General features: G+C 46.3%; 1 protein-coding gene across 2 annotated transcripts in view; it reads left to right on the top strand.

The window, feature by feature from the left end:
* Positions 1 to 18,724, top strand: part of PKHD1 (PKHD1 ciliary IPT domain containing fibrocystin/polyductin) — a 975,887-nt gene that overhangs the window by 78,170 nt on the left and 878,993 nt on the right. For both annotated transcript variants that reach the window (XM_077489019.1, XM_077489018.1), the window contains exons 11-12: positions 4,136 to 4,206; positions 8,661 to 8,762. In XM_077489019.1, the coding sequence (XP_077345145.1) occupies positions 4,136 to 4,206; positions 8,661 to 8,762 (173 nt within the window). The remainder of the gene's footprint in view (positions 1 to 4,135; positions 4,207 to 8,660; positions 8,763 to 18,724) is intronic.

Raw genomic sequence — 18,724 nt, 5'->3', positions numbered from 1 at the left:
TCTGGTGCTGTGATTGGCCAGAGTCGTGATGACGTCACTCCCGCGCCTGTGCATGGGAGCCACAGGTAACGGCACAGTCTAACTGAAGCAACGGCACATACTGGGCGCATGTGCCGATTCTGAGTCATGGGGAAAGCAAAAGAATTGTGAAAGCATCTGCGGGAAGAGGTAGTTGAACTGTATAAAACAGGAAAGGGATATAAAAAGATATCCAAGGAATTGAGAATTCCAGTCAGCAGTGTTCAAACTCTAATCAAGAAGTGGAAAATGAGGGGTTCTGTTAAAACCAAATCATGGTCAGGTAAACCAACTAAAATTTCAAACACAACTGCCAGGAAAATAGTTTGGGATGCAAAGAAAAAACCCACAAATAACTTCAGGTGAAATACAGGACTCTCTGAAAACATGTGGTGTGGCTGTTTCAAAATGCACAATAAGGAGGCACTTGAAGAAAGATGGGATGCATGGTTGAGTCACCAGAAGAAAGCCATTACTACGCAAATGCCACATAGTATCCCGCTTACAATACGCCAAACAGCATAGAGACAAGCCTCAGACCTTCTGGCACAAAGTCATTTGGAGTGATGAGACCAAAATTGAGCTTTTTGGCCACAACCATAAACACTTTGTTTGGAGAGGAGTCAAAAAAGGCCTATGATGAAAGGTACACCATTCCTACTATGAAACACGGAGGTGGATCACTGTTGTTTGGGGATGTGTGAGCTACAAAGGCGCAGGAAATTTGGTCAAAACTGTTGGCAAGATGAATGCAGTATGTTATCAAAAAATACTGGAGGAACATTTGCATTCATCAGCCAGGAAGCTGCCTATAGGACGTACTTGGACATTCCAACATGACAATGATCCAAAACACAAGGCCAAGTCGACCTGTCATTGGCTATAGCAGAATAAAGTGAAGGTTCTGAAGTGGCCATCTCAGTCTCCTGACCTCAATATCATCGGAGCCACTCTGGGGAGATCTCAAACGTGCAGGTCATGCAAGACAGCCCAAGAATTTACAGGAACTGGAGGCTTTTTGCCAAGAGGAATGGGCAGCTTTACCATCTGATAAGATAAAGAGCCTCATCCACAAATACCACAAAAGACTTCAAGCTGTTATTGATGTTAAAGGGGGCAATACTGGGGTATGAAAAATTTTGATTAGGATCATTAGGGTAGTTTCTGTTGTGATTATGATTTAAAAAGAGTAAACACAGTTGATTGATAATTAATGGCTTCAGCCAAACACTAACCATGAGTGAAAGAAAAGTTTTTGTGTTATCATTCATATTCTCTGAAAAATGGCCAAGAAATCATAAATTCTGCCAGGGTATGTAAACTTAAAAGCACAACTGTATATCTCAGAAGCAACACACCCTGCACAAAGATTTTCCCGCTCCCCAGATCACAATTTAAAGTGGTGTTGCCACCAAAAAAAAAAAAAAAAAATTGCTTAAAATTCATAAAAAAATGAAAAAAAATAATAATTGGAAATTTTTTTTTTTACTCACCTCTAAATGCCTGTTGCTAGGGGGTCCCTCGTAGTCTGCCTCCTTTATTGCCCGTGCTGGTGACATCACTTCCCCTTGGCACCGCACAGTCATCTGGTACCTGTCACGTGTCCCAGATGACTGTGTGGCGTATCACGGCACGCGGCGCCGCTCGCGCAGTGGGTGCCCGGCAGCGAGCGGAGCGGGGAACGAAGGGAGATTTCGTTCCCCAGCATCGCTGGACCCTGGGACAGGTAAGTGTCCAATTATTAAAAGTCAGCAGCTGCAGTATTTGAAGCTGTTGACTTTTACATTTTTTTTTAGGGGGCACTAGCAGACTGCAAGTGATCATCACTGAGTTTCGTTATCTATGCAGTTAATTATTTACGCCTCTTGCACACTGGACGTTTTCAATGCTGCTTTTAGGGGCGTCTGGTGGTTTTTGTTTTTTTCTGCCTCTAAACTCCCCTGCATGTTAGCCTACAGTGGTGTGAAAAAGTGTTTGCCCCCTTCCTCATTTCCTGTTCCTTTGCATGTTTGTCACACTTAAGTGTTTCGGAACATCAAACCAATTTAAACAATAGTCAAGGACAACACAAGTAAACACAAAATGCAATTTGTAAATGAAGGTGTTTATTATTAAAGGTGAAAAAAAATCCAAACCATCATGGCCCTGTGTGAAAAAGTGATTGCCCCCCTTGTTAAAACATACTATAACTGTGGTTGTCCACACCTGAGTTCAATTTCTCTAGCCACACCCAGGCCTGATTATTGCCACACCTGTTCACAATCAAGGCATCACTTAAATAGGAGCTGCTTGACACAGTAAGGTCCACCAGAAGATCCTTAAAAGCTACACATCATGCCGAGACCCAAAGAAATTCAGGAACAATTGAGAAAGAAAGTAATTGAGATCTATCAGTCTGGAAAGGGTTATAAAGCCATTTCCAAAGCTTTGGGAATCCAGCGAACCACAGTGAGAGCCATTATCCACAAATGGCGAAGACATGGAACAGTGGTGAACCTTCCCAGGAGTGGCCGGCCGCCCAAAATTACCCCAAGAGCGCAGCGGCGACTCATCCAAGAGGTCACAAAAGACCCCACAACAACGTCCAAGGAACTGCAGGCCTCACTTGCCTCAGTTAAGGTCAGCATTCATGCCTCCACCATCAGGAAAAGACTGGGCAAAAATGGCCTGCATGGCAGAGTTCCAAGGAGAAAACCACTGCTGAGCAAAAAGAACATCAAAGCTCGTCTCAATTTCTCCACAACACATCTTGATGATCCCCAAGACTTTTGGGACAACATTCTGTGGACCGATGAGACAAAAGTGGAACTCTTTGGAAGGTGTGTGTCCAAGTATATCTGGCGTAGAAGGAACACTGCATTTCATAAAAAGAACATTATACCAACAGTAAAATATGGTGGTGGTAGTGTGATGGTCTGGGGCTGTTTTGCTGCTTCAGGACCTGGAAGACTTGCCGTGATAAAAGGAACTATGAATTCTGCTGTCTACCAAGAGATCCTGAAGGAGAATGTCCGACCATCTGTTCGTGTACTCAAGCTGAAACGAACTTGGGTTCTGCAGCAGGACAATGATCCTAAACACACCAGCAAGTCCACCACCGAATGGCTGAAGAAAAACAAAATGAAGACTTTGGAGTGGCCTAGCCAAAGTCCTGACCTGAATCCTATTGAGATGTTGTGGTATGACCTTAAAAAGGCCGTTCATGCTCGAAACCCCTCTAATGTAACTGAATTAGGACAATTCTGCAAAGATGAGTGGGCCAAAATTCCTCCAGGACGCTTTAAAAGCCTCATTGCACGTTATCGCAAACGCTTGGTTGCTGTTGTTGCTGCTAAGGGTGGCCCAACCAGTTATTAGGTTTAGGGGGCAATCACTTTTTCACACAGGGCCATGATGGTTTGGATTTTTTTTCACCTTTAATAATAAACACCTTCATTTACAAATTGCATTTTGTGTTTACTTGTGTTGTCCTTGACTATTGTTTAAATTGGTTTGATGTTCCGAAACACTTAAGTGTGACAAACATGCAAAGGAACAGGAAATGAGGAAGGGGGCAAACACTTTTTCACACCACTGTATGTGTCCATGCACATGTCGGCATTTAGGGGAGTTTAGAGGCAGAATTAAAAAACCCCAAAGCCAGCACATTTGCACACTTAGCACAGTTTAGCACTTCAGCGTTAATTCATTTCAATGGCCAGAATGAATTAGAGGAAGACGACTCTGCACATCATATGACTTGCTATGGGACATTAAAATAGGCAAATATTAAATAATATGGAAAAGTATACATGCATGAAGGTGGAGGGAGGAAGATGGGGGAGGAGGGGTGTTATCAGGTGTTAATTCATCATTGGTCCAAAGGCATGGCAACTTTAAATTTCATAGATCAATCTTCCTTCTTGTTTTAGGATTTTTTGCTTTTTGTATAATGTTTTTGTTCTTTAATGGATACGTAATCTGCAGTTATCAGAGCACTTTTACCTTGTGTTCTCTTTTATGTTGTGTGTTGTTAATAATCCATTTATTTTACGGTATGTTGTACTGTACAGTTGCACAAAATATGTTGGAACTATGTAAAAAAGTGACATTTTCCTGTTTATTTTCCTCTGAACAGGTCCAAAGTGAGCAAAGACTCCTGGCACATCAGTGCTAAACAGGAGCTCTTCCTCTATCAAACACACTCAGGTACAGTACCATCTGAAAATCTATCACAGATATGTTATCATTCATACAACTTCATTGAAAGCTGAACTCCAGGCATAAAAAACTACTTTTGTTTAACCACTTCCATACCGGGTCAATTCTGGCATTCCTCTTCTACATGTAAAAATCATAATTTTTTCGCTCGAAAATTACTCAGAACTCCCAAACATTATATATGTTTTTTTTTTTTTTTTTAGCAGAGACCCTAGGGAATAAAATGGCGGTTGTTGTGATGTCACACGGTATTTGCTCAGCAATTCCCTTTAAAAATAAAACCACTTTCATGAACTAAAAAAAACCAGTAAACTTAGCCTGATTTTTTGTATAATGTGAAAGATGATGTTACACCGAGTAAATAGATACCTAACCTGTCACGCTTTAAATTGCGAACACTCGCGGAATGGTGCCAAACTTCAGTACTTAAAAATCTTCATAGGCTACGCTTTACATTTTTTTACAGGTTACCACTTTAGAGTTACAGAGGAGCTCTTGGGCTATTATTATTGCTCTTGCTCTAACATTCATGGCGATACCTCACATTTGAGGTTGGAACGATGTTTACATATGCGGATGCGACCTATGTGCGAGCACGAGGGGACAGGGCCGATTTCATTGTTTTTTTTATTGTTTTTTTTTTACTTATTTTTTTTTATTTTTACACTATCCCTGTAAAGATTTGTTATTTGATCCCTTGTATTCCTATTACAAGGAATGTAAACATCCCTTGTAATAGGCATAGTGCATGACAGGTCCTCTTTATGGAGAGATGTGGGGTCTATAAGACCCCACATCTCTCCTCTAGCCTGGAAAGACTAAGATAAAAAAATTTAAATAAACAATCTCGGCTTTTCGAGTCGAGTACACAACAGTGTTTACATGTGCCGGGCCAGACGTGACGTCATATCGTTGCGCTTTGCCTTCCAAGGTCATAGAGACTGCGGAGGACCATCTGGTCACGGGAAATCTCTATGGTAAACTTCCGCCGCCAGCGGATTTCATTACCGATAGAAGCACCGGGGCGGTTGGGGCGGCGGGAGGGGGGGACATTGTGTTCAATAAATCAGAATTCCAGGTGAGCTTTGAAAAGCTGTCCTCAATTTCCTGTTCTGTCTGGTGCCTATCATCAGGATAGGAAGTCAGGGTAAATCTTCCAAACTGGCATAGATAGCTATAAAACCTGGCAGAGGTTCTAACACTTTGATAATATTTTCAGAGCTAAAAATAATTTTTCTCGGGAGTTGAGCTTTAACTGGTTTTGTTTAAGATACAACAATTCCTAATATAGTTTATTTACAATGCAACTCACTTGCCTTCCAACCCCTGGCAGTGAAAAATACACCCTCTAGAATTCCATTATCATTATAAGGCTACGTTCAGGCTAGTAGCCAATAGCTTTGGTCTAGGAATTTGATCTGAGCATGCCTGGCACTTTGTCCGATCGGAATTCTCTACAAACAGTCCGATCGGATCATGTTGTTGGAAAATTTTTATATCCAGCTCTCAAATTTTGTTGGTCAGACATTCCGATGGAAAAAGTCAGATGAAGCCCACACACCATCGGATTATCCGACAATGCGGTCCGATCGGACATTTTCCGTCTGAATGTCTGACCGTGTGTACAAGGGCTAAAATAGCCATAGTGGCACACTGCCTCCATTGGGGACATTTTCCCTAGTTTGCTGTCCCAGGTAAAGTGCAATCATCACTGGAACAAGAAGACACATACACCAATAGTAATACATTGTCAAAAGTTCTAACCCTTTCCTTACAGGTCTAGATGAATTCCTAAGGCAGGCAGGTTGGCTAGGGTGGCTAGGGCATTGTAGTAACTTATTGTACATGCCTCAGCACCCTGCCTTAGTACTATTCTTTAGGGCCCTCAGCCTTCATGCAAGCAGTGGGCTGTCTCTTGGGAGGAGTTATAATAACTGACAGTGCCGTGATGGTTGGGCTGTGTAGGAAGTGACAGGGGAGCAGAGAACTCCCTTGTCCTTGGAGAGGCATTGACCAAGTAAGCAGAACACCGTGGATAATGCCCACCTGTGACATTGGGTTTCAGCGATTGATGGAGTTGAAAATCAATCAAATGTGTGTAGGCACTGACAACCAGGTTGGGCAGGAAGTGCTGTATTGGGCTTGCAGAAGCTTATAGTGTACACAGTGAGAAGCTCACAGTGTGCAGGGACATGAGAATAAGAAATGTTATTATAGGAGAGGAACTTGAACAGTTGGACAAGTTTAAAGGCCAGAGTTCAGCTTAAAGTTCTGTAGAAGGGAGAAGATAGTTTACTTGGAATGGCAGGAAACTTATGTAGCACTAACCCCCACATGTAGCACTAACTCCCGAAGGAGCTGCTGGTTTTATTGGGCTTACTGTTACCTTCTTGTCTGCCTCTCCATCTAGGGATTCCCGTGGTAGATGGCACAAAGAATTGTGGAAACTGACACTTAATCTTCTTTTGGGTTATTTATTTGAAACAGAAACAGAAACAGAGTCTTTCAATGAAGGGTAGAGGGTTAGGAGTAAGTTCAGGTACTTTAGACTGCAAAAAAAATGGAAAGTCTTTTATAGGAAAATCCAGAGAATAAAGACCCTTTCACAGCTGGAATTTTCAACCCCCGGATAGACCTCCTCTCACTAGGCCTAGCAGCCGGTAAGGTGTTCCGTAAAGTCTCTGCCACAGACTTGTGATGTACACTTGAACATTACTGAGGGACGTAGACAAATTTAAAGAGCTATGATATGGTACCAGTATCTCTCAGCCGATCCAGCGATACCGTATTAGTGTTGATTCAGGTTGCGTCCTTCAACTAAGCCTCCAGGCTCCTTCAGAGAAGCCAGCCTTGCGCACAGCCTTCTCCTGAAGAGTCCTCCCCTGGGGTTCTTCCAGTTGCTGTGCCTCTCCCTTAGATGAGATGGCACCGGACCACCTTTGGATCAATAGGCCCCGAAATCCACTCGCATGGTTCCGCACCCCAGGCCAGGAGGGCCATGGGGCTGGGTCAGAAGGACCACCAGAGCTGAACAGACAGAAAATAATCTCCGAAACCACAAAGCACGTGATGTCGGTACCTTAAATACCACCTCCCAGAATGCACAGCAGTAGAACACTCCCACTGGGCTGGTTCCAAGAGAACAGTGGCATTCAATACACCCAGCTAGACTGCGTTTCTACTCTTGCCGGCGGTGGCAGCGACACCTGCGGTCAAGGAGAACCCAGTGAAACCCAGCTGGACTGGTACTGAAACCAGAAATTTAGAAAATTAGCCCCAAAACCCAACTGTGGTTTCAGGAAAATTAACTTTGAAAAAAACATAGCGCCTGCACATCAGGAGCCAGCGCTACACTAGAGTGTAGGAAGGCTTGTCCTAAATTAGGAACCTGCTATCAGTGTAGGAGGAAGTGAGTGAAAATCCATCCAATAGGGATACAGTCTGTACTGTATTAAATACCCAACAGAGGTTCTAGCTTTCCCCTAATACTACCATAGCTCCCAACTGTCCCTGATTTCGAGGGACTGTCCCTGATTTGGAGCAATGTCCCTCTGTCCGTCATTCCCCCTTATTTGTCCCTCTTTTTAGTCTGATCTATATAGATGTATATAAAATGCACTTTGTATCTATCAAAAAGAGTTTTCCAGTGCTAAACCTTTCATCCAATTTCTAAATTGCTGCATTTGTAAATGCCAAAAGCCAATATAAAGGAATAGTAGCGGTAAAAAAAAGCACTTGGGGTTCAATCAATCTTGTTTTTTTGTACAGTTCTCCTTTAAGGGGACGTGGCAAAGGGTGTGTCCTATGCCTGCATACTTTTGCTGATAGGTGTCCCTCATTCCCATCTCAAAAATGTGGGCGGTATGTACTACTATAAAAGTTTTTTATTGTCAGTATGACCTTTTTAGGGAGACATTTTTTCCTGGGACAGGAGGGAAGAAGTGAGGAAAAATATTTTAAATGGGTCACAGATACCAATAGAAAAAATCCAACAGGGTTTCTAACCATTCACTACTTTATCCAAAACTGGAGATAGTGTTGGTGGAAACAGCTCTGAAAATAAAGCCTGTGTGGTTTTAGTGCCACCTAGTGGCCCAAGTCTGCATCTAGGTCAGGCCAGATCTGGAATTACTTGACTCTCACACTTCTTCTACCTGCTTCTTCGCTGCTCACATTGTTTAGTGACAAACATTTCTCTAATTAGAAAAATAGTGGCATGGGGCAGGCAGGCAGGTAGCATCCACCTGGAACCACTATGTGCCAGCTACTTATGGTACTATCAACCATTGGCTCTGCTTGTCAATCAAAAGACGACTCATACCTATTCCCCTCTGTCACCTACCTGATCATCTCTACTTGGTCATGTGTGTGGATTTTTGCTATAATGTTGTATTTTATATCCACATATAAAACTTATTCTGATTATACTCTTTCCTCCTTAGAGATCCTGTCGGTGAGTCCAGAATCCGGCAGTATAGGTGGTGGGACAGATATCACTATTATTGGGGATTTCTTTCAGTATCCAGCTGAAGTCATTGCAGCAGGTATGGAAATATCACTTTTTTCACCATTAAGTTAAAGGTGGACTCTAGCAAGCTGCTGAATATACTGTTGAAATGCACATTCTTGCCAGACAGTACAGTCAGCTTCTCCACTGCAGCAGCGCAGCCTAATCAAGAACACACTCCCAGCCTGCTGATTGGACAATGAAGAAGCAGCAGATAAATGGATGAACCATCCCTCCACTCATTCTGCTCTCTCCCCTTATCAGAATGCTCCTTGGCAGCACAATCTGAATCTGGATGTACAGGGAATATTCAGAGGCTGTTATCAAGACAAAATTGGGTCCATAGTTGCATTTAAAAAATATATTATTTTTATTGAATGACTACTTTTATTTATTTATTTTTTTGCTTTTTTTTTTAATGCTCAGCTGCATAATATTAGGTGACTGTCTCTCCATACCAGGGGTCTCCAAGCATTCTAAATAAAGGGCCAGTTTTCTGTCCATTAGGGCCTATTCACAGTAGATCAAAATCGCAAACCTGTTCATGCGAACTGATTGCGGAGTGTATGTTAAGTTAACGACACCCCACAATCAGTTTGCAAAAACGCAGAGCGATTTGCAGAACGAATCGCATGAGTGTAAACACCCATGCGATCTGTTTCCAGTGCGGACAAAAAAAAGAGTCCTACACGGGTTTGGTCCGAATGCGATTCAAATTCGGCCATACAGTTGGTATGGCTGAATTTGCATCGCACAGACATCGCATTTGATCTGCACAGCAATGCGGTGCGAATCACATGTAATGTCTGGCATCGCGTTAGTGTGAACCGGCCCTTAAATAAGGTATACATGCCTTGAAATTCAGCCAGTTCAGTGGGAACTGGCTGATTTTTGGTCCACCTGTTCAGCTGACTGTTCAATAGAAGCCAATCTAATGACCAGCTTCTGTGGAACAGTCATGCTGGAAAACCAGCATTCAATCAGCTCTTTCAGCCAATGGCTGAAGCACTGATCAGTGTATTCTGACGAGGAGTGTCCCACCTGTCAGAATACAGTAGCTCAGCGGGAGAGATCCCTGCATCTACATTGCTTCTGTTGATGTAGTGATCTGTCAGGTTTTTTTTTCATTCAACTCTCTGGTTGAACAAAAAAAATAAACTGAATAGGTATACCCTGTTTTAGACTTTAGGGGGGCCAGACTGTGGCCAGTGTTAGAAAATGCTCCATTGTCAGTAGGAGTAAACAATGCCTCAGGTACCTGTGGTCAGTAGAAAGAGATAAATACAAAGGGAGCACTGGCCTAGTGCATTATCCAACAAAATTTGTATTACAAAGTAAAGTATATAAAATATCCACTCACAAACATAGGTAGTAAAAGATCTCATCTGGCCACTCCTCATGGCCAGATGACTCCTCAGGCTAACCGAAAGATCAAGCTCAGGGGGGGCCTCATGATGGTCCCTGCTGAATAAAGTGTTTCAAAGGTATGTCCTTCTTCATCAGAGCCCTGATGAAGAAGGACATACGTTCGAAACACATCAGCCAGCATCATTGGTGTCAATGGGAGGAATAATGTGCCATTATTGGTATTGGTGGGAGGAAAAGGTCCCCCTCATTGGTGTCACTGGGTGGAATAGTGTCTAATTGTTGGTGTCGATGGGAGAAATAAGGCCTTGTATTAGTAGAAGAAATAGTGCAACAAGGGCAGATAAAAGCAAGCAAAGGGGCCCATGGGCCGCAGTTTGCAGGTCACTCATCTACACTGCCCTAAAAGAATTCCAAGGACATTAAAAAACAATACATTGTTTTAATAACATTTCTTCAAAATCACCCAGACAAGCGAGTCTGTTACATAAAGAACCTTAACATTAGCATATAAGCACCTAATAGTCTAATTTAATCATTAGTAAAGCATAGAAACAATGGCGTACCTCCAGGAAGTTAAACATTTAGAATAAAATCCCATCTTCCCCAGCTCTTTAAGTGGTTGTAAACCCTTACATATACCAAGTGAAGTGACTGGCCTCAGGTAATACACAGAGATAAAACAAATGCTCCTACATAAGTTGTACCCGTTTATCTACGGTATGTCTATCTTCCCTCTACATCCATTCAAAGTGCAACATTTACACAGGATATCTCAGCTCTGAAAGGCAGGGAGCAGATAGCTGAAGTTACATCAGTGAGCAGAGCTCTGACAGCTGATTGGAGGGAATTGACACACCACCCTTTGCACAGCACACAGGAACAGAGCTGAGGCTGTCAAACAGCTGGAGCTCCCTCCCTGTCACCCTTTTCTCTTGGTGTCAGGAAAACTTGCCAGAAGTGACTCATGCTGATAGCAGAGGAATAAAGCAATGGACAGAAATGACACTTTGTGCTCTGGATTGAAACAAGTACAAACTTTAGAGGGATATGCTTTGTTAATATTTTGTGTCTGAGGTTTACAACCACTTTAAAGAATCAAATGCTCCTAATTCCTAGAGTATTAACCAACAGTCCCACGCACATGCAATATATGGAGGGAATTGGGACTTTAAATGAGGTGCAACAGTCCCCCCCACTTCCTGCCCATTATTTCTAGACAACCATCCCCCAAAGCTGTTCTTTTTGCCAGTCTATGACCAGGTTTTGTTACCACCCGATGTCAACATCTACAATGCAGGACCAATAATCCGACATTCTACCAAATGACGTAGGAGTGTCCACCCACATTCCACTGCTGGGGAGTAGTGATGGACGAACTTCCGACGGGACGTTTCGCGAACGCGAAACGCGAACGGACACAAACGTTCGCGAAAACGACCGTTCGCCGCGGGCTCCATTGACTTCAATGGGAGGCGAATTTCGCAAACCTTTAGGTCGAATTTGCGGCCACGGGGTAATTATTAGGGGGTAGCACGTAGTCCCACCACCTGGACAATAGCATAATACATGTATGAGGTGAATTTGGGATCGATAACTACAAGCATTTTTTTTTTATTTGGGAAATTGTTCTGACAATTCAGGACTATGGAGCTAATGAAGGCAATGGAGGAGAGGGAAGGTCAGGGACCAGGGTAGGCAAACAAGAGGGTGCAGGAGATACAGAGCACTGACAGCAGCACCGTAATACAGAGCACTGACATCAGCACCGTGACATACAGCGCTGACAGCAGCTCCGTGACATACAGCGCTGACAGCAGCTCCGTGACATACAGCGCTGACAGCAGCTCCGTGACATACAGCGCTGACAGCAGCTCCGTGACATACAGCGCTGACAGCAGCTCCGTGACATACAGCGCTGACAGCAGCACCGTGACATACAGCGCTGACAGCAGCTCCGTGACATACAGCGCTGACAGCAGCTCCGTGACATACAGCGCTGACAGCAGCTCCGTGACATACAGCACTGACAGCAGCTCCGTGACATACAGCGCTGACAGCAGCTCCGTGACATACAGCGCTGACAGCAGCACCGTGACATACAGCGCTGACAGCAGCTCCGTGACATACAGCGCTGACAGCAGCTCCGTGACATACAGCGCTGACAGCAGCTCCGTGACATACAGCGCTGACAGCAGCTCCGTGACATACAGCGCTGACAGCAGCTCCGTGACATACAGCGCTGACAGCAGCTCCGTGACATACAGCGCTGACAGCAGCTCCGTGACATACAGCGCTGACAGCAGCTCCGTGACATACAGCGCTGACAGCAGCTCCGTGACATACAGCGCTGACAGCAGCTCCGTGACATACAGCGCTGACAGCAGCACCGTAAGCAGCCCCAGGAGGAAGTCAGCACAGCACAGGGATGGTGTGATCCCCTCATAATAAGAACCCCCAGGAGGAAGTCAGCACAGCACAGGGATGGTGGGAGCCCCTCATAATAAGAACACCCAGGAGGAAGTCAGCACAGCACAGGGATGGTGGGAACCCCTCATAATAAGCAGCCCCAGTAGAAATATGACACCGCTCAACCTCTTCAAAGAGGAGGGTAGGGGCATATAGTACGGTGTGCTTTTTTGGGTCAGGGAAGTGAGCCAAATGAATTAAGAAGGTCTGTGTGCTTGATTCCAAAAATTGTTTATAGACATATACATGGTCTACTGATCACATGTGTTGAATTCCTCCGAGATCCATGCCTCATTCATTTTTAGAAATGTGAGGTAGTTAACACTGTGGTGAGCTAGGCGAGTACGCTTATCGGTCACAATCCCCCCTGCTGCGCTGAACGTCCTTTCGGACAGGACACTGGATGAGGGGCAAGCCAACAGTTCGATTGCAAATTGGGCAAGCTCTGGCCAGAGGTCAAGCCTGCCCACCCAGTAGTCTAGGGGTTCATCACTCCTCAGAGCGTCCACATCGGCCGTTAACCCAATGTAGTCGGACACCTGACGGTCTAGGCGTTCCCTGATGCTGGATCCGGATGACACCTGTCGATGGGTCGGCTGAAAGAATGACCTCATATCCGAAGTCACCAACACATCTTCAAACCGGCCTCTTCTTGCAGGCGCTGTTGGATTGGTACCCGCAAATCCTTCTCTGGGAGTGGGAATTGCTCCTCTGCCAGCGCACGCAAAAGCAGAATGCAGCATTTCTCGAAGCAAGGCCTGGAAGTGCTGCATTCTGACAGCCCTCTGCGACGGCGGTAACATTTCCGCCATTTTGTGTTTGTACCGGGGGTCTAAGTACGTTGCCACCCAGTACTGGTCCTTGACCCTCATGCTTTTTATACGGGGGTCCCTATTAAAACACTGGAGCATGAAGGCCCCCATTTGCACTAAAGTGGAAGCGGTGTGGTGGCCTGGCTCCTGCTCATCATCCAGGATAATGTCGTCCTCTTCATTCTCCTCTCCCCATCCTCGCACAACAGGGATCCCAGAAAGGTTTAAAGCATGCTCTTCTTGCTCCTGCTCATCCGCCCCGGCACCATCCTCCTCTGACTCCTCATCAGACTCCTGTTGTTGACTTGTCTCAGATAGAGTAGCCCCCCCTGGGAATTCATCCAGCATTGCGACTTCCTCATCTTCCCGCTCCTGCTCCTCCACAGCCTGATCAATGACACGACGCAATGCACGCTCCAGAAAGAAGGCATAAGGTACCATGTCACTGATGGCGCCATGGCTGCGACTGACCAGTTTGGTGATCTCCTCAAATGGCCGCAGAAGTCTGCATGTGTCGCGCATGAGCAGCCACTGGCGCGGTGAAAAAAAACCCAGCTCCCCAGAACCGTTTCTTTCGCAGAGTTCATACAGGTAGACGTTAACTGCACGTTTCTGCTGGAGCAGCCTATCAAGCATATAGAAGGTTGAGTTCCATCGCGTCGGGCAATCGCAAATAAGACGTCTGACCGGCAGATGGTGTCGCCGCTGAATGTCAGCAAGGCGAGCCATGGCCGTGTAAGATCTTCTGAAATGGGCCGAGATTTTCCTTGCCTGCCGCAAGATGTCCTGGACCCCAGGGTATTTGACAAGGAATCGCTGCACGACCAAGTTTAAGACGTGTGCCATGCACGGCACGTGCGTGATTTTGCCCTGTTTCAATGCGCTAAGCAGATTGGCACCGTTGTCACACACCACTTTACCAACTGTCAAATTGAGCGGTGTTAGCCACTCATCTGCCTGTGAACGCAAAGCTGAAAGGAGTGCCGGGCCAGTGTGGCTCTTTGCTTCCAGGCACAACAGACGCAGCACGGCATGGCAACGTCTCACCTGGCATGTGGAATAGGTTCTGGGGAGCTTGGGCGGTGCAGTGGAAGAGACGCTAGCAGCGGAAAAGGAGGAGGCAGCTGAGGAGGAGAGGGAGGAGGATGGAGTAGGAGGAGGAGAAGAAGAGTCAGGCCTGCATGCAATCCGTGGCGGTAAAACCAAATCTACACGGGTGCCACGGGTTACATGCTTGACGGCCGTCAGAAGGTTCACCCAGTGGGCAGTAAAACTGATATACCTTCCCTGCCCGTGTTTGCTAGACCACGTGTCTGTGGTCAGATGTATCTTGGCACCGACACTGTGTGCCAGAGATACATTCACTTGCCGCTGAACATGGCCATATAGCTCTGGGATGCCCTTCTCTGAGAAATACTTCCTTCCTGGGACCTTCCATTGTGGTGTTCCAATGGCCACAAATTTGCGAAAGGCCTCCGAGTCCACCAGTTTATATGGCAGTAGTTGGCGGGCTATGAGTTCTGACAAGCCAGCCGCCAACCGTTGGGCAAGAGGGTTATCCGGCGTCATCATTTTTTTACGCTCAAACATTAGGCCCACGGAAGCCTGCCTTTTTGCAGAAAAATGTGAGCTTGGCGTGATGGAAGGTGGAGTGGAGGACAATTGTGAGGAGAGAGGAGAAGGAGAAGTAGAAGACGAGGCTGGACGGTGAGAGCCTGCAGTGTGGCTTTGTGTGTTCCGTTGCTCCCACTGGGCTCGGTGATGGCTGCTCATGTGCCTTCTTAAGGCGGTCGTCCCTAGGTGAGTATTGGGCTTACCGCGACTAACGCGTTGACTGCAAAGATTGCAGATGGCAACGCTATTGTCAGCAGCGGACACGTTAAAAAAAGCCCACACTGCGGAGCCATGTGCCGGTGTCCTGGGAGCGCCAGATGTGACCGTACATGGTCGATGACTCGCTCCTGATACATTTGCAGTCTGCTTTGTCCCTGCTGTGCAATGTAAGTCATTGCTGCTTCTCCTCCCTATCTGCTGGTCCATATCTCCCTCTGAACTCCCCTCCTCTTCCTCTCTTGTGGGCACCCACGTGACATCACTAGACACGTCATCATCAACGTCACCTTCCCCACCGCTATAAGTAGAGTAGGCAGCAACACCGGGGACCAACCTCCTCCTTGGGCTGATCTGGGTACTGGCGTCAGACTGCTGAGTAGCGCTTGTTGCTACCTCCTCTTCCTGATCCAATACCAAGAGTGGCTGCGCATCAGAAATGTCCTCTTGATATGGATCGGAAAATAATTCCAGTGACTCAAGCGGAAGGTATGTGGTGGTGGTGGTGGTGGTCGTGTTGTTGGTGGTAGTGTCTTTGGGGGTGCACATAGCAGAGAGTGAAGAAGAGGGTGCAGATCGAGAGGATGAGGAGGGTGCAGAAGAGTAAGGCTGAGCGAGCCACTCAACCAAGTCTGGTGCATCCTTTAAAGTAATTGAACGCACCTTCTGCAACTTCCCACTTTGGCTCAAGCCTGTTGCTCCTGCCCTACCCCTACCACCCCTGCGGAAGGGCCTGCCTCTTCCTCTGCATGTCATTTTTTAAATGACCCTGTGACAAAACTCTTAGTCCCTATACCGCTGAAGGACTGCTGCAGTATAGGTGAGCGGTCAGCAGTGGTGCACGTCAACCCTATCTATTGTGGACCTATAGCGGTCCTTACAGAACAGCAGACTGTACCGCACTCAAGCCTATGTACCGTAGCACCCTATACCAAGTTACCAGTCCTTATAAGAACTTTTGTGGACCAAGCAGGTTGTGTATTAGTGTTTAGCAGACTGTACGTCAGTCCCTATACCGCTGAAGGACTGCTGCAGTATAGGGCAGCGGTCAGCAGTGGTGCACGTCAACCCTATCTATTGTGGACCGATAGCGGTCCTTACAGAACAGCAGACTGTACCGCACTCAAGCCTATGTACCGTAGCACCCTATACCAAGTTACCAGTCCTTATAAGAACTTTTGTGGACCAAGCAGGTTGTGTGTTAGTGTTTAGCAGACTGTGCGTCAGTCCCTATACCGCTGAAGGACTGCTGCAGTATAGGGCAGCGGTCAGCAGTAGTGCACGGCAACCCTATGTATTGTGGACCGATAGCGGTCCTTACAGAACAGCAGACTGTAACGCACTCAGGCCTATGTACCGTAGCACCCTATACCAAGTTACCAGTCCTTATAAGAACTTTTGTGGACCAAGCAGGTTGTGTGTTAGTGATTAGCAGACTGTACGTCAGTCCCTATACCAATGAAGGACTGCTGCAGTATAGGGCAGCGGTCAGCAGTAGTGCACGGCAACCCTATGTATTGTGGACCGATAGCGGTCCTTACAGAACAGCAGACTGTAACGCACTCAGGCCTATGTACCGTAGCACCCTATACCAAGTTACCAGTCCTTATAAAAACTTTTGTGGACCAAGCAGGTTGTGTGTTAGTGTTTAGCAGACTGTGCGTCAGTCCCTATACCGCTGAAGGACTGCTGCAGTATAGGGCAGCGGTCAGCAGTGGTGCACGTCAACCCTATCTATTGTGGACCGATAGCGGTCCTTACAGAACAGCAGACTGTACCGCACTCAAGCCTATGTACCGTAGCACCCTATACCAAGTTACCAGTCCTTATAAGAACTTTTGTGGAACAAGCAGGTTGTGTGTTAGTGATTAGCAGACTGTACGTCAGTCCCTATACCAATGAAGGACTGCTGCAGTATAGGGCAGCGGTCAGCAGTAGTGCACGGCAACCCTATGTATTGTGGACCGATAGCGGTCCTTACAGAACAGCAGACTGTACTGCACTCAGGCCTATGTACCGTAGCACCCTATACCAAGTTACCAGTCCTTATAAAAACTTTTGTGGACCAAGCAGGTTGTGTGTTAGTGTTTAGCAGACTGTGCGTCAGTCCCTATACCGCTGAAGGACTGCTGCAGTATAGGGCAGCGGTCAGCAGTAGTGCACGGCAACCCTATGTATTGTGGACCGATAGCGGTCCTTACAGAACAGCAGACTGTACTGCACTCAGGCCTATGTACCGTAGCACCCTATACCAAGTTACCAGTCCTTATAAGAACTTTTGTGGACCAAGCAGGTTGTGTGTTAGTGATTAGCAGACTGTACGTCAGTCCCTATACCAATGAAGGACTGCTGCAGTATAGGGCAGCGGTCAGCAGTAGTGCACGGCAACCCTATGTATTGTGGACCGATAGCGGTCCTTACAGAACAGCAGACTGTAACGCACTCAGGCCTATGTACCGTAGCACCCTATACCAAGTTACCAGTCCTTATAAAAACTTTTGTGGACCAAGCAGGTTGTGTGTTAGTGTTTAGCAGACTGTGCGTCAGTCCCTATACCGCTGAAGGACTGCTGCAGTATAGGGCAGCGGTCAGCAGTAGTGCACGGCAACCCTATGTATTGTGGACCGATAGCGGTCCTTACAGAACAGCAGACTGTAACGCACTCAGGCCTATGTACCGTAGCACCCTATACCAAGTTACCAGTCCTTATAAGAACTTTTGTGGACCAAGCAGGTTGTGTGTTAGTGATTAGCAGACTGTACGTCAGTCCCTATACCAATGAAGGACTGCTGCAGTATAGGGCAGCGGTCAGCAGTAGTGCACGGCAACCCTATGTATTGTGGACCGATAGCGGTCCTTACAGAACAGCAGACTGTAACGCACTCAGGCCTATGTACCGTAGCACCCTATACCAAGTTACCAGTCCTTATAAGAACTTTTGTGGAACAAGCAGGTTGTGTGTTAGTGATTAGCAGACTGTACGTCAGTCCCTATACCAATGAAGGACTGCTGCAGTATAGGGCAGCGGTCAGCAGTAGTGCACGGCAACCCTATGTATTGTGGACCGATAGCGGTCCTTACAGAACAGCAGACTGTAACGCACTCAGGCCTATGTACCGTAGCACCCTATACCAAGTTACCAGTCCTTATAAGAACTTTTGTGGACCAAGCAGGTTGTGTGTTAGTGATTAGCAGACTGTACGTCAGTCCCTATACCAATGAAGGACTGCTGCAGTATAGGGCAGCGGTCAGCAGTAGTGCACGGCAACCCTATGTATTGTGGACCGATAGCGGTCCTTACAGAACAGCAGACTGTACTGCACTCAGGCCTATGTACCGTAGCACCCTATACCAAGTTACCAGTCCTTATAAAAACTTTTGTGGACCAAGCAGGTTGTGTGTTAGTGTTTAGCAGACTGTGCGTCAGTCCCTATACCGCTGAAGGACTGCTGCAGTATAGGGCAGCGGTCAGCAGTAGTGCACGGCAACCCTATGTATTGTGGACCGATAGCGGTCCTTACAG

Source organism: Lithobates pipiens, unplaced genomic scaffold (assembly GCF_037356315.1).
Source record: "Lithobates pipiens isolate NorthernLeopardFrog02 unplaced genomic scaffold, aLitPip1_a1.2 Scaffold_18, whole genome shotgun sequence".
In the NCBI taxonomy this organism is placed as follows: Eukaryota; Metazoa; Chordata; class Amphibia; order Anura; family Ranidae; genus Lithobates; species Lithobates pipiens.
Note: the sequence above shows the minus strand (reverse complement) of the source record. Positions and strands in the feature narration are given on the sequence as shown.